This window comes from Convolutriloba macropyga, chromosome 2 (genome assembly GCF_964194025.1).
Source record: "Convolutriloba macropyga chromosome 2, txConMacr16.3, whole genome shotgun sequence".
NCBI lineage: Eukaryota > Metazoa > Xenacoelomorpha > Acoela > Convolutidae > Convolutriloba > Convolutriloba macropyga.
The window spans coordinates 40,299,304-40,314,200 of NC_134469.1; the positions used below are offsets into that span (position 1 = coordinate 40,299,304).

Sequence of the window (14,897 nt, forward strand, 5' to 3'; positions counted from 1 at the left end):
CAAGATATAGAAGTCCACTTTTCGCTCAACGGAAAAATTCAGGAAGACTTAGACTATTAATTGACTTGAGAAAAGTAAACCACTTGTTGAAAAATGACTACGTGAATACGAATTTCCCGATTTCCAACATGAGTGACGCAATAAATTACTTTGCCGGGAAAAAATTGTTTACGAAACTTGACTGTTCTCAAGCATACCACTGTGTGCAAATGGCAGACGATGTATCAGTGCAACTGCTAGCATTTAACTTTGCTTCGAGAACTTATGCATATAAATGTCTCGCACAGGGATTGAATAAGTCAGTAACCGGATTTAGCTCTTTCATTAGACATTATTTGGACCCATGTTTAGCATCAGGAAACTGTACCCAGTTTATGGATGATATTGGAAATGCAGTAACAAATTTTGAAAAATTGGTACCCGCTTTACGAGAAATTTTTACGTGTATACGTCAATCTGGATTAAAATTGTCACCCGAAAAGTGTGAAATAGCAACTGACACAATGAAATTTCTTGGAAACAACATCAGTGCAGAAGGAATTTCACCGGAAAAAGCCAAAATAACTAAATTTTTAGATAAATTTAAAATACCAAAGACGAAACAAGTAAAACGATTAATCGGCTTCACGCAATTCTTCCGAAATTACATCCCTAACTTAGGTGAAAAACTAATGTCATTTTACAAGCTCCTGAAGAAGGATGCAGTAATAGAAACCACAGAAGAACATGTAAAGGCATTAGAAGTAATAAAGAAAGATTTAATGGAAGCAACAAATGTAACATGGCGATTGCCAAAACCAGGCCTACAGTATGTAATTCTTTGCGATGCTAGTTAACACGGTGCAGGTTTTGTACTAATGGTGAAAGACTACGTAAACGAAACAGGAAAGAAAGAAAAGAAAACATACGCTCCCGTTTCGTTTGGATCGCATTTGTTTAATGCAACGCAATTAAAGTTCTCAATTTACTACAAAGAGTTCCTAGCTTTGTACTACGCGCTGGACTACTTTTCGCACTACATTTGGGGATCAAGTAAAAAAATAATTATACTCACTGACAACAAAAGCCTCACACAATTCTTCCAGTCAAAAGTAATACCGCCATCTCTTTGGAATTGTTTAGACAGAATACTCGCCTTTAATATAGTAATTGCTCACATTCCTGGACGCGCTAATTACGCTGCAGATTTCCTCTCTCGAATGGAAAACGACAAAACAAAAACAATGTCTTTAAAATTAACAGATAGAATTCCAGTCAGAGAAATAGAAATTGATACAAGCACAAAATCCTGATGTTGAATTGAACGTATTATTTGATATTGACAATTTTGATGACGAAGCTAACAACGCTGAACTAGAAGTCCTTAAAAACTCGGAGTTTACGAACATTATAAAAAACAACAAAATATCTCACCAATCACAGAAATTCAAGGGCTATTTAAACTTAAAAGAAAACAAGAAATAAATTCAATTGAGTACCCAAATCCATTATTTAAATTGGGCACACAAACATTTACAGAAGATTTCCTTGTTTTAATTGTCACAACTCCTGTAATATTAGGCAACCCATTCTTTGTTAAACATAAAGTTAGCATCTGCCCAGGACAAAGTTATATTAAATTCCCTGATCAAACACTTCAAATAAATGAAATAAAGCCAGAAAAGCAACCTAGAAGAGTGGTAAAACGCAAAAAATTTGGAGTTTATACACAGAAAAAGCAAGTTTTACAGCCGAATCAACAAGCAGTATTAGAATGTAAGCTTTATGATAAACTAGAATCATTCACTGACCTTTGTGGAGTAATAATTCCAAACGAAATCTTTGAAAAAGATAGTGAAGTAATATTAACATCATCTCTAAGTAAAGATGCTGAAAATAACATTCTCTACATCTATGTCCTGAACATTACTGACCACCCAATTACCATAAATAAAGGCGAAGAAATAGCCAAGTTCTCATTCTTAACATCAGACCAAGCTGAAAAGTTGTTAGAAGTAGATCCTCAATTAATAAATGTTGCAAAAGTGAGCGAAAATTACTTAACAGAAATAAATCAATTAATTCAAGTTACAGACACCCCGAAAAGAAAATCTCAACCTGCGAAACCGGCCCCGGAATATGGAAAACTATGGTTCCCAACGCCTGAAACGTGCCCAGATCCGACAAATTTGTCGCCCTTGCGGAGAGATATCTATGAGCAACTGCTAAAACTGCAAGAAATGGAGGATAAAATAACATTTTTGAGCAAGTTTCCGTGGGAAAAATCAGCCCTCAATGATGAGCAAAAAGTAGTAGTAGGTGAACTACTAGTCGAATTTAGTGATATCTTTGCGAAACACAGATTTGATGTTGGATATAATACAGATTTAAAAATAAAGTTAACTCCAGAAAGAAGCATACCAATTTACGAACAAGGCCCTCCAACGCCCGTCCATTTGAGAAATGAGTTACAAGTAGAACTCGCACTAATGCATTTTTACGGACTAATAACAACTTTGTCTCAATCAAGATATAGAAGTCCACTTTTCGCTCAACGGAAAAATTCAGGAAGACTTAGACTATTAATTGACTTGAGAAAAGTAAACCACTTGTTGAAAAATGACTACGTGAATACGAATTTCCCGATTTCCAACATGAGTGACGCAATAAATTACTTTGCCGGGAAAAAATTGTTTACGAAACTTGACTGTTCTCAAGCATACCACTGTGTGCAAATGGCAGACGATGTATCAGTGCAACTGCTAGCATTTAACTTTGCTTCGAGAACTTATGCATATAAATGTCTCGCACAGGGATTGAATAAGTCAGTAACCGGATTTAGCTCTTTCATTAGACATTATTTGGACCCATGTTTAGCATCAGGAAACTGTACCCAGTTTATGGATGATATTGGAAATGCAGTAACAAATTTTGAAAAATTGGTACCCGCTTTACGAGAAATTTTTACGTGTATACGTCAATCTGGATTAAAATTGTCACCCGAAAAGTGTGAAATAGCAACTGACACAATGAAATTTCTTGGAAACAACATCAGTGCAGAAGGAATTTCACCGGAAAAAGCCAAAATAACTAAATTTTTAGATAAATTTAAAATACCAAAGACGAAACAAGTAAAACGATTAATCGGCTTCACGCAATTCTTCCGAAATTACATCCCTAACTTAGGTGAAAAACTAATGTCATTTTACAAGCTCCTGAAGAAGGATGCAGTAATAGAAACCACAGAAGAACATGTAAAGGCATTAGAAGTAATAAAGAAAGATTTAATGGAAGCAACAAATGTAACATGGCGATTGCCAAAACCAGGCCTACAGTATGTAATTCTTTGCGATGCTAGTTAACACGGTGCAGGTTTTGTACTAATGGTGAAAGACTACGTAAACGAAACAGGAAAGAAAGAAAAGAAAACATACGCTCCCGTTTCGTTTGGATCGCATTTGTTTAATGCAACGCAATTAAAGTTCTCAATTTACTACAAAGAGTTCCTAGCTTTGTACTACGCGCTGGACTACTTTTCGCACTACATTTGGGGATCAAGTAAAAAAATAATTTTACTCACTGACAACAAAAGCCTCACACAATTCTTCCAGTCAAAAGTAATACCGCCATCTCTTTGGAATTGTTTAGACAGAATACTCGCCTTTAATATAGTAATTGCTCACATTCCTGGACGCGCTAATTACGCTGCAGATTTCCTCTCTCGAATGGAAAACGACAAAACAAAAACAATGTCTTTAAAATTAACAGATAGAATTCCAGTCAGAGAAATAGAAATTGATACAAGCACAAAATCCTGATGTTGAATTGAACGTATTATTTGATATTGACAATTTTGATGACGAAGCTAACAACGCTGAACTAGAAGTCCTTAAAAAACTCGGAGTTTACGAACATTATAAAAAACAACAAAATATTTCACCAATCACAGAAATTCAAGGGCTATTTAAACTTAAAAGAAAACAAGAAATAAATTCAATTGAGTACCCAAATCCATTAGATGAGTTCCCAGATCTTACAGACAACTTAATTAGCCTCAATTTAGCAGAGGAGCAGCAAAAAGACACAGACATTAGAACAGTAATAAGCTGGATACAACAAAATAATCAACAACCAGATTTAAAGTATGCCTCAACCAATTTAAAAAAGTACCACAAACACTTAAACAGATTAATTCTTGAAGGGAATGTCTTATACCGGAATTTTTATGATGATACTGGAAAAGTACTTCATAAACAATTCTGTGTACCTAAGCATTTGTGGAAAGAGACTATATATAGGCTCCATAATTCACAAACAGCAGGTCACTTAGGCATCAAAGCAACAATTCAGGAATTTAGAAAGCGATTTTATTATCCAGGCTTCACCGAACATTTCATTAGTTTCATTAAAAACTGCCTTACTTGTCTCCAATTGAACAGAGTACCAAAAAGCCATATTACACCAAAGTTACAACCAGTCAGTTCACTACAATCATATCCAGGAGATATGCTACAAATCGATTTAGCAGGCCCCCTGAAGTCATCACAATATAAGTATGTTCTGAGTGGAATAGATGTTTTCACAAAGTACCTATTCGCAGTCCCATTAACAAATGGATATGCTGATACAGTAGCCAGAGAACTAGTAAAGGTGTTCTTTCAACACAGCTACATTCCTCAAACAATACTTAGTGACTTAGGAACAAACTTTACTTCTGAATTAATGTCAGAATTAGCAAGTTTACTAGAAGTAAAGTTAAAACATGCCTCACTAAAGCACCCTCAGACTATTGGAGCAGTAGAACAATCTCACGGACCACTGAAACGAATTCTGAAACTTAATACAGAAGAACAATGGAAAGACTGGCATAAATATGTTCCTCTTGCAACCTTTATTCATAATACTTCATATCATTCAGCAACAAATTGTTGTCCTTCAACTTTATTCCATGGCAGAGAACCCATAAAGCCCCTCGACATTAGGTTCTCTAGAAAAGTAATGGATGCAGTAGCAGTAAACTCGGACTTTGTAAATGAACTGCAAGATGCCATGATGCAAAAGTTTGGAGAAAACAAAGAAAAACTGACGACCGCATACCTGAAGTACAAAAAGTATTATGATCAAAAAGCTTCAGCGAAACCGATTCCGGAGAAATCATTCTGTTTACCTTTGAATCCTAAGCTACTAGAACAATCAACAGTAATAGCTTCCCAAGTACAGAAATGGCTCCCGCTATATAAAGTGGAAAAAGCCCTTACTGATTCTAATTACATCATTCGAAAAGTAAATACGAATTACACACAATGTGTTCATCGCATCAGACTGAAGCCAATTAAACCAAGTGAACCTCCTGAAGATCTTGAAGTTATCAATCCTGTAAACTTTCAACCTGATCCGTCGAGACGACAACACATGGAACCTGACCTATTTGATAAACATATCCCAGAATTAATCAATGAGCAAGAAACAGAGATATAACAATCCAAGAAAGTGAAAGATCCAGTCAGAGTGAGCATAAATGTTCCTCTAGGTGGACTATTAGCAGGACCAGCAGTAGCAGCACCTCCAGCAGCACCACCGGCCCCACCAAGGGTAGTAGCACCAGCAGTTAGACCACGAACTGCCCCAGTTAATCTTCCAGTAATTGATTCCTCAAGCTCAGATGAAGCAATTCCAAACTTATTTAATGAAAATAGCAGTTCAGACGAAAATTTAGCTGACTTAAACCTGGACGCAGAACAAATTGCCCGAATACCAGTTAATCCGTTAATTGCTGACGAAATTAGACATCAAGAACCAGAAGTTCGTGTTCCTCTCGTATCATCTTCATCAGATGATGAAATGTTCCTACAAACTCAACAGCCTCGCCCGTCAATAGAACCATTCGATAGTGACTCGCCTCCAGAAACACGTGAAGAACAATTTGCGTTAACTGATAGAAAACTAAGAGCCCGACCTTATCACCCTAAACGACAACCAGAAAAAAGTGCTTTCAAATCACCAAAATACCAACAGAAGAAAAATGTCCAAGGATTTAAAATAACTAGACAAATATGGTTACACGATGAAGATAGAAAAAACCCTTACCTAACCAACCAAGTCAGAAGATCAGGCAGTCCTAGACCAAAAAACGCACGTGCCAGACTGGAACAAGAAGAAAAACGTGAAGCAATAAAAGCATCAGCACAACAGTCAAATACACCAAGTAGAGAGACAAAACTAGATCAAGTTAGAGCAAGTATAGCAAAATACTCAGGGAAAAAGCCCAGCAGTTCAGCAAACAAACCAGTAACTAGATCTCAATCAAAAAAATCTTCACCAGGCTCATCTAATCAAAATTTAAACCATTTTAGTCAAGAAATAAATGCAACATATCTAAGTTCTCCAACAGATATCTTATATTCACCATACTCTTTTGCACACTGTATATCATCAGACCTTGCGATGGCAAAGGGATTAGCCCGACAAGTCAAAAGCTGGTACCCAGCAGACCCAAGTTTAATTAGAGTCAAATATCCACCTGATATTGGCTCAGTTTTAATTTACTTCGACCCCATTTCTGAACGTTATATCTTCAGTTTAGTTACAAAATTTAGATACTACCACAAACCCACTTACGAATCAGTATTAGCAAGTCTCTATGAACTGAGAGAAATAGTAATAGATGCGGGAATTTCACACTTAAGCCTTCCAAAACTCGCCAGTGGCTATGATAAATTAGATTTTAATATCATTTTTGAGCTTATATGCCAAGTCTTCGACCCTCTACCCATAACCATCTATATCCATTAGCATGTACAGACCCGGTACAGTCTAGCAGCACCCTTCATTTGCCCAAAAAGCCCAACAAGCCTGAGCAATTTAGCCTTAAAGTCCAAAAATCGCTAAAAATTCGAAAAATTTTGACCTCAAATCCTAGTTATTTTGTTATATCTCCAGAACTACTTGTCTGAACCTGGATTAACCTATTGTTCTGAAAAGCCCTCGTCCAGCAGAAGCGATTCCAGCTATTATTGACCCCATTCGACCCGTTATAAGTACCAAAAACTTAGCCTAAAATTGACCTTTCCAAAAATCCTAGGTTCACTTCAGAAAAATAGTCATAAAATTGTGAAAAATGCCCTGATCACCCCAAACATTTGCGGTGCAGCATTTTTCAAGCCGAGGAACCGACATGCAAATTTTGAAGCGATTTGGAGAACTTTAAAAACTGAGTGACGCTGGAGCCCTCAATTTTTGACACTTTTCGAATCCGCTCGAATTCAATCATAACTCCTACAAAAAGCTTCAATTGACCCATTTTATAGCCCTAGACCATCCTACTGCTCACGTTTGACATCCCAGTACCCAAAAACCCGTCAAAAATCAATAAAAGTTGAGTGACAAAAATACCGAACCCTACCAAAGTGCGTTAAAATTGATTAAAATGTAGTGTAAATTATATCCCAAAAACATGCCAAAAACTGTCCCAAATGCTTCCAGCAGCTACCCCCAGCAGCCACCCACATGGTACAACCTCAAACAACCGTTAAAACCCATTATTTCCAAGTATATGTTGAAAAATGATGAAAAAACGAAAATTGCGCTTCTGCTTCAATTCACTGCTTCAAAAATTTTGCTTCAGATCACGAAAACAATCATAACTTTGCGAATGCTTAAATTGCGCTGCAGGGTTGTTTAAGCCACTGAAGCGAACTACCAATTTTGAGCCCGATTGGAGCAATTTAAAAATTGAGTGACGCTGGAGCCCTCAATTTTTCGCATTTTTCGTTTTTTCAGACATTAGTAAAAAAGTTGACCAAAAAGTGTCCAAAAACCTGAATTTATTGCATAGTTATTCCCCACTGATGTCTACTGAGCGGGCCAAGCCAAAAAATTTGCCCAAAGTTCAATAAAAATTGAAAAATTCACATATTTGCCACACTAGCCCTGATGCGGAAAAATGACCAAAATTACGAAAAAATTACATGTGAAAGTTAGTACCAAATACTCTTCCAAACCAGACCACATTACACACAAGTGCTGCTAACAACCAGAATAAGCTTCTAGAACCATTAGAAACAGTCTATGATCAATAATTCACAAGTAAATTAAAGTTAATGCTCAAACATCAAAAAAGTCGTTATGTCATCAAGTTCTCACTTTCACCAATATGCCATTATAAAGTAACACACTGCAATTAAAATATTACCACATGCTCATACACACCACAGCTCCTAGTTACAATAGTAAAAACCAACTGTCAAAGCTACAATTGCCAAATAATAAGTAAAACCTCCCCAATAAATGAAACTATACTACATGATAATCAAAACAATTGAACTGAAACTAGTTAATTTCCATCAGCGCACCCTTATCACTCAGCAAATTCAGGCACAAACTAATAACACACGCACCAAACACGCTGAAAAGCCATAACAATCAGTCACTACCACCACTGACATCAACTTATTAGCTAAATACTCACTAACTGTCCCATTTCCCCTATTTACTCCCTGAAAAACTCGGAAAAAAATGTAAAGACTGCACAATTCGACCCCCCCCAACCACTATCCCCATCATCACACGTCCATCAATCAACCAAATAACCACACTTCAACATGTTTAAACACCATATTTAGTAGTAATATCAATAAATACACACATCAACACACATGATCCAAAAGTAAAGTACACCTGAAACAAATAAATATCACAGACCTAGAAGCCTGAATCCAGCAGACAAACCAACAAAAGGAACCACCATAACATGTGATAACGGCAATGGCTGGTCACAAAACCAAAAATATTGCAAAAGTTTCACAATATCGAGTTCCATTTGAGTATCTGACCACTGAGAGAAAAGTTGACTTTTAGTCAAACTTTCAGCCAAACTTTCAGAGAATGAACATTTTGCTGTCAATGAACTGCACATACAGCACCACAGCTTTCCGTTCATTTTATGCTCGAAAGGCAGACAAATTGCCAAAGCTAGTGAAACACAATGAAAAAGGAAACTGAAGAGCTCGTGCACAAAGTGATGAAAATTGTTTTCTTAGATTTTTCCTTTCTCCCCGAACAGGACCTCACGAGTCCAAGTGAAGGATAATAAAGGAAAAAAGCTCTTGATCTTGCTCAGAGTGAGTAGCCTGACCTAAAACACATCATCCAGCAAAAACAGTGAAGTAACTACCCTGCATAGATACAATGCATAAGTCCATAAAGGCTTCACGGAAAGCCAAAAGGTGGAAGATTATTGCACGAGTAGCATGCATCACAGTTCTCCTCTCATCAATGACAGCATTCCAATGACAACCATTAGGACAATATAAACGACGACCAGAAGAGACAAACTTGAGACTTCTCCGCAAGTGACATCAGTTTTGTTCATAGGGAGAGCAGTCTTCAAGTTTTCCTTCAACTCTTCAACTGTCCAACTAAAAAGTGCATCTTCAACTTGAAACAGACAAATTTGATACAGAAGACGAACAAACTACCACAGAAGACGAACTGGACAATCAAGCTCAACCCTGAGATGAAAGTATTCTTTAAGTTCATGAAAGTCTTAAATAGTTCAACAAGTATTAACCCTTTAAATGATTCAGTATCCCCTCATTCTTTAAGTTCTAATCATAAGTGATTTAAACCAATAAATCAGTAGAAATCCAACCCTAGAAATTAACCAGAGCTGTTAACCACTTATTCAGCCAGTTCAAATGTTTTCAAAGTTTAGAGCTATTATTCAGTGAAATAACCATGATAAATTTCAGTGCAAATCTTAATGTGTTCTCTAAACCCTAACTCTACCTTCTATTCTCACTATTCCCTCAACATTGGCGCATTTTGACATCCTTAATGTTCCTTCAAAACCCTTAATTTTGTCTTAACCCTCTTTATTTTAACCTTGTCTTAACTTAAACTTTATTTCTCTTATCTTCTTTCATTGTCTTTAACTTAAATGCTTTCGTTCCAAACTCTTTTCTAAGAAAACATAAATTGGGTGGCTCCAACAAAAATATGTGTATATCCTTATACTTGTGCAGATTATGTTTTATTAAAAAAATTGTAAAAACCTAGTTCATTCTCAAAATTTTCATGGAAAATTTTCATAAAGTCGGGTAGTGTCACGCCCCTATTTCGTTCCTTATAGTTACGTGATGATTTTCCCTTAAATATCCGTAAATAAGTGCTATAAATTAGTTCATATTCAGTTAGTTTCAAGGCCATTTATAGCCAGTATTTCCATCTAGGCCTGTAACCCCTAATTTGTTTGTTTATGAAAAACAACCGCAGATTGACAGTTTTACTAGCAAACACTTCAAGTGCCTAAAAGCCTCAATATTTACTTTTTTGAGTTTCTTGATGATAAATTCACATAATCAGTAAATAACTTCATGAGAGATTATGTACTTGGTGAAGTAATTATTCTGATAAAGTAGGTGCTAATACGGAATTGTATATGTACTGAACAAACACCAAGAGACGTACAAAAGCCGGAAATTGCCCAACTTGTAAATCAGTAAATATTTGCGAAGGACCAATACAACTCGAGGCACAACCCTGCGGAACGACGATCTCCAGAACACCGGAGAACCAGCCTGACAATCAGTTGCCTATAATCTCATAAAAACTTGATAAAACTTGAGAAACTTCTTGTTAAAATTATTAAACAATTCTTGCTAAAATAATTAAAGATTGAACTGGAAATTCTCTTGAAAACCTCCAAGTTTGATAAACTAAGTTACAGATGAAATAGCAACTAACTTAACACTAAAATGCAAGGCAAACTAGTGGATATATCACGCATCTGAACCGCTCAATAAAAGGCTATTACTAGCTAATTTTATTCAAAATATATCTGCTAAAAATCGCACTGTGAAACACCAAAATAAGTCCTTGTAAAATGCCAATTATTCAAGTTAATTACTTCTAATATAAACCTCAATAACACCACGAGGAACACTATTAAAAATCAGTGCGTAACAGTGGAGTTACAAGTGGTATTTGACAAATTTTTGATTTTCGGATTTTCACGTGAGGCAATTTGACTTCCGCTTTTAGTTTTTCTTCTCTTGCGTGCTATTGATATGGTACCAATGTGTTCTGATTGCGCCTGTTTGCATTTGCCTGATTTAATCAACGGGCAGCTAATGTTTTTTTGCTAACTTAGACACTATTCGTTATAAAATTTTAAATTTATGATTTTTGCCCTTCTTTGATGTTTGTTTCTGTTGTCTTATCACTTGAGATAAATTCTTCACTTATGATTTTCTTGACTCTCGCGCTATTTTTTCAAAAAATTTAAATGATTTTTAATAGCCGCACAGCGATAGCTGGGGCTATTTTTGGCCTTCTCTTGGTTGTTTTTTATTTCGTCGTCGCGATTTTTGTTACGACCATATGACGTCACAACCACTTTAAAGCTGGTTTTTGTTCATTCGTTCATGCAATTTAAACTGATGTGCGTGTGTGACGTCATTTTTCCCTCTTAGTGGAGCGAGTTTTTTTTGTTCGTTCGCGTGATTAAATTTTTGGTCACACTTGACTTACCTCACTCTCAAAAATGAGCTATTGCGGCTATTTTCTAGCAATCTGCCAGCTATGTTTTTTTTTTACTTTTGCTGAAAATTTTTTTTAAAGTCTTATCGTTCTATCTCATTAAAGACATTTCTCAGCTTGATCATAAGGACTATTTTAATTTTTTATGCTGTTTCAGTTCAAAGCTAATGCTTTCTTTGACTTCGACACTATTTGATTTCCAGAAATATTAGAATTTTTGCGAGTTTTTGTAGTTTAATTTGTTGTCTTTATCTCCATAATGACAGGTGTCATCTGATGGCAAGGTTATCTAAATTAATTTCATTCGTTGTTTCAGTTCATACCTAGTGCTCTTTATGACTTATGTTCGTTTTAGTGAGGATTTTTAGTGATTTATTATCCCTTAATCGAATTAATGACAGATTTCAGTTGTTGATAATTGTGAGTAGGGTGAATCTAAATAGTCGCTTGACTCCATTGCAGTCTTTTCTATAATTTTGATACCTTATTTTCTAAAATGAAAATTGCAAGTTTTGTTTTTCTTGTGGTCTTATCGCTTTGTCTCGAAAAGAACAATTGTTGGTTTTTAAATGTGGCTTACTTTTTGTCAATTTATTGGTTCTAACTCTAACTTTTAGCTAACATATTTATTGACTGAAATACAGTTTGTTTTCAAAATGGTTGAGTGATTTTCTGAATCTTTTTTGTAGTTCTATTTTTCCTTTTTCAGCCATTAGAACGCTGAAAGATATGACTTCTAAATGACTTTTATGACTAAAGATAGAGGATCTTCTATGGGCAGGGATTTTGACATGTAGTTATGAGGTTTTCTTAGTTTGACGCCATTGGATTTCAATGTTATTCTGTCTTTTTTCAATTTGTGTGCGGACTTTTGCTTTGTCTGTTATATTGTGTACCGATTCTGACGATACGTGCAGTCAATATTTTTTAATTATTCTTAAATCGCTACTTCATGGATGAAGAAATTTTCTAGTCTTTTTTGTGTTCTTTCATTTTTGCACATATAGGGTCATGGTCTTTGACTGTCCTAATTTGATGTTGCTGTAAGAATGTTAATTGTCCTGTCGTTATTTAAGTGAACTGTTTAGATTGTATTTCAAAACATTTTATGCTGTTGTTTTGTTTTAAACAAGTCATGATATTGACGCTTAACGTCTGACTCCACCTCACTCGCTTTCAACTGAATGGATTTTAGAATTCAGTTAGTAGTTCACGCGTTTTTTCAACGTCAAAGGACGAAATCAAAAGAAATAACGCTCAGGCAATGAGACTTAATTTTATAAAGACAGTGCATTAAGTTATCAAAGTTTTGTAGAGTAAACGCTAACTGGTTTTATTAATATGCTTATTGTCGTCCAATTTAGAGGCCGCATTCACCAAGTTTAAGGAATCTAATGAAACTGCGGAACACATTAAAACTTTTTTAGGCTTGGAAAAAATATGATGTCGGTTTCTTTTTTTTTCTCGAACTGTTCATTAGAAAGGTGGGTCAGTGAGGTAAACAGTGGATATTTTCCAGCAATCTGCCGGCTATGTTTTTGTTAGAAGACTATTCTTTTTCATTTCACAATCTGTCTCATTGGAAGCCATCGCCTCTAATTTCCGGCAACGTGGCATTTGTTTACCTTGTAACGTCTCATTTGCACAATCGATACTTTAAGCATCATATTGATTGTTTTATCGTTACATAGGCGAGTAATTTTATTTGAATGATTGATAGTGTTATATTGAAACTAGATTGCTGCTCAGCTTTTTTTGTATAACGTCTTTTTCACTGAATTTTGACTGCCGTCTTTGAGAATTCTAACGTCTTTGAGTTTTAACGCACGAATATGAGCTTACTCAACTTAAATCCACAGTAAGGATAAGCATCAATGTGTTTTCATACTGTTTTAGGAAGTTGTCGCCAAATGTTGTGGGAACCTGAGTTGAAATGGCTTGTCTCTTGCAGCTTTGATCAGACAGTTGTAGTGTGGGATGTCGGAGGCCGAAAGGGCAAGTCGTTTGACCTCAGATACCACAAGTTAGCCAACACTTTTTTCGGATCGGCCAATGGAAAAGAATGTGCACGATACTTCATTAACTGATACTGTTGATAGTGATAATGTCATTTTTGCAAATACCCAATACCATGAACAGTAAATGAAAGGTCGTGTCATAATAGTTTACATGTTATGCCTGTATTGAGAAATAAACAAATACTATTAATGCCGTTATTTGTTATACAGGGGAAAAGTGAATGCGATAGTGCTCATGAAGCAGCAGATGAGGCTCATTTCTTCATCAGAAGATTCTCATTTAGTGTTCTGGAAGTTAGACAAGGAAAGGGAGACGGTTAGTATAGTCACCGCTCATCGTCAGTTGTAAATAAACTAATGTCACTGAAACAAGTATCCAACAGACGGGTCTTTCCCATCATAGCCACCAAAAAAATTGAGGGGGCTATACAATATTAATTGCTCTCAAACGAAGTTTGTAGAAATCATATTGGTCCTGTTGTCTTTTTATGCAAATTTTTCGTCTGACCCTTTTAACTTTTTGTCCTCAGAAACGTGATAAACAGGTAAACCCTCGATTTGCCGATAATTTTTGGAGAAGACAATTCAATGGTGTGAAGGGTGGTTCTTAATCTTAACTCGCCCGACGTTAGTCGGTTATGTGATCACCAAGCTGGGGGCTCCAATGGGAAAGACCCCCCGTGGCTCTTGTCTCAATGTCCATATATTGCAGGACCAGTTTGGTGTTATTGTCTTCTTTAGGCTGCCAAATGGGAGGAAAGTGATTGCTGTCAAATGTGTGGTGGCCCTTTCTTCTGGTCTTTCCGACAAATGTACGAAGACAGGACCGTCGGAAAACGGCAGGTACGAATTTCAAGTTCAAATGCCTTGAATCATCCCTAAAATTGTGAAGAATTAATTGAAGCTCACATTACGCTCATTTTCGAAGCTTCAAATTGCTCTAAAAAGACATTTATATCGATTTATGTAGTCGTGTGTGATCGCGCCCGCGTGCATGTGTGTATGCGCGCGTGCGTGAAAGAGAGCTTGTTTAAGAAGGGGGGTCTGTCGCCCACTTTTTGACTCATTTTGAAATTCTGTCTTTTGAGCTCCGAATGGCTCCAAATCAAGCCTAAGGCTTCGCTGTGCTACGCAAAGCCACAACAAACGTCTACAAACGATTTAAACATTCTCCATGAGTTCAATTTTGTATTGAAATTTAATTTGCTATAAAATTGCAAGTACTAAAAACAAATTAAATTTGATCTTATTTGATGCATTAACGAGGTAACTTGGCGCATCGAGTTGTTTCATGTCCCTCGTCATTTTTGAGTGTTTAGAACTCAATGGTCACTTTGCCTTTTGTGGCAAAATTCCAAAATC

General features: G+C 36.1%; 2 protein-coding genes across 2 annotated transcripts in view; both read left to right on the forward strand.

The window, feature by feature from the left end:
• LOC142358655 (WD repeat and FYVE domain-containing protein 1-like) overlaps positions 1–14,897 on the forward strand; it is an 88,712-nt gene that overhangs the window by 28,920 nt on the left and 44,895 nt on the right. The window contains exons 6-8 of the mRNA XM_075410139.1: positions 13,414–13,540; positions 13,746–13,851; positions 14,277–14,378. Of these exons, the coding sequence (XP_075266254.1) occupies positions 13,414–13,540; positions 13,746–13,851; positions 14,277–14,378 (335 nt within the window). The remainder of the gene's footprint in view (positions 1–13,413; positions 13,541–13,745; positions 13,852–14,276; positions 14,379–14,897) is intronic.
• Positions 1–14,897, forward strand: part of LOC142358656 (trafficking protein particle complex subunit 12-like) — a 190,526-nt gene that overhangs the window by 16,687 nt on the left and 158,942 nt on the right. The gene's annotated exons all lie outside the window — the stretch shown is intronic.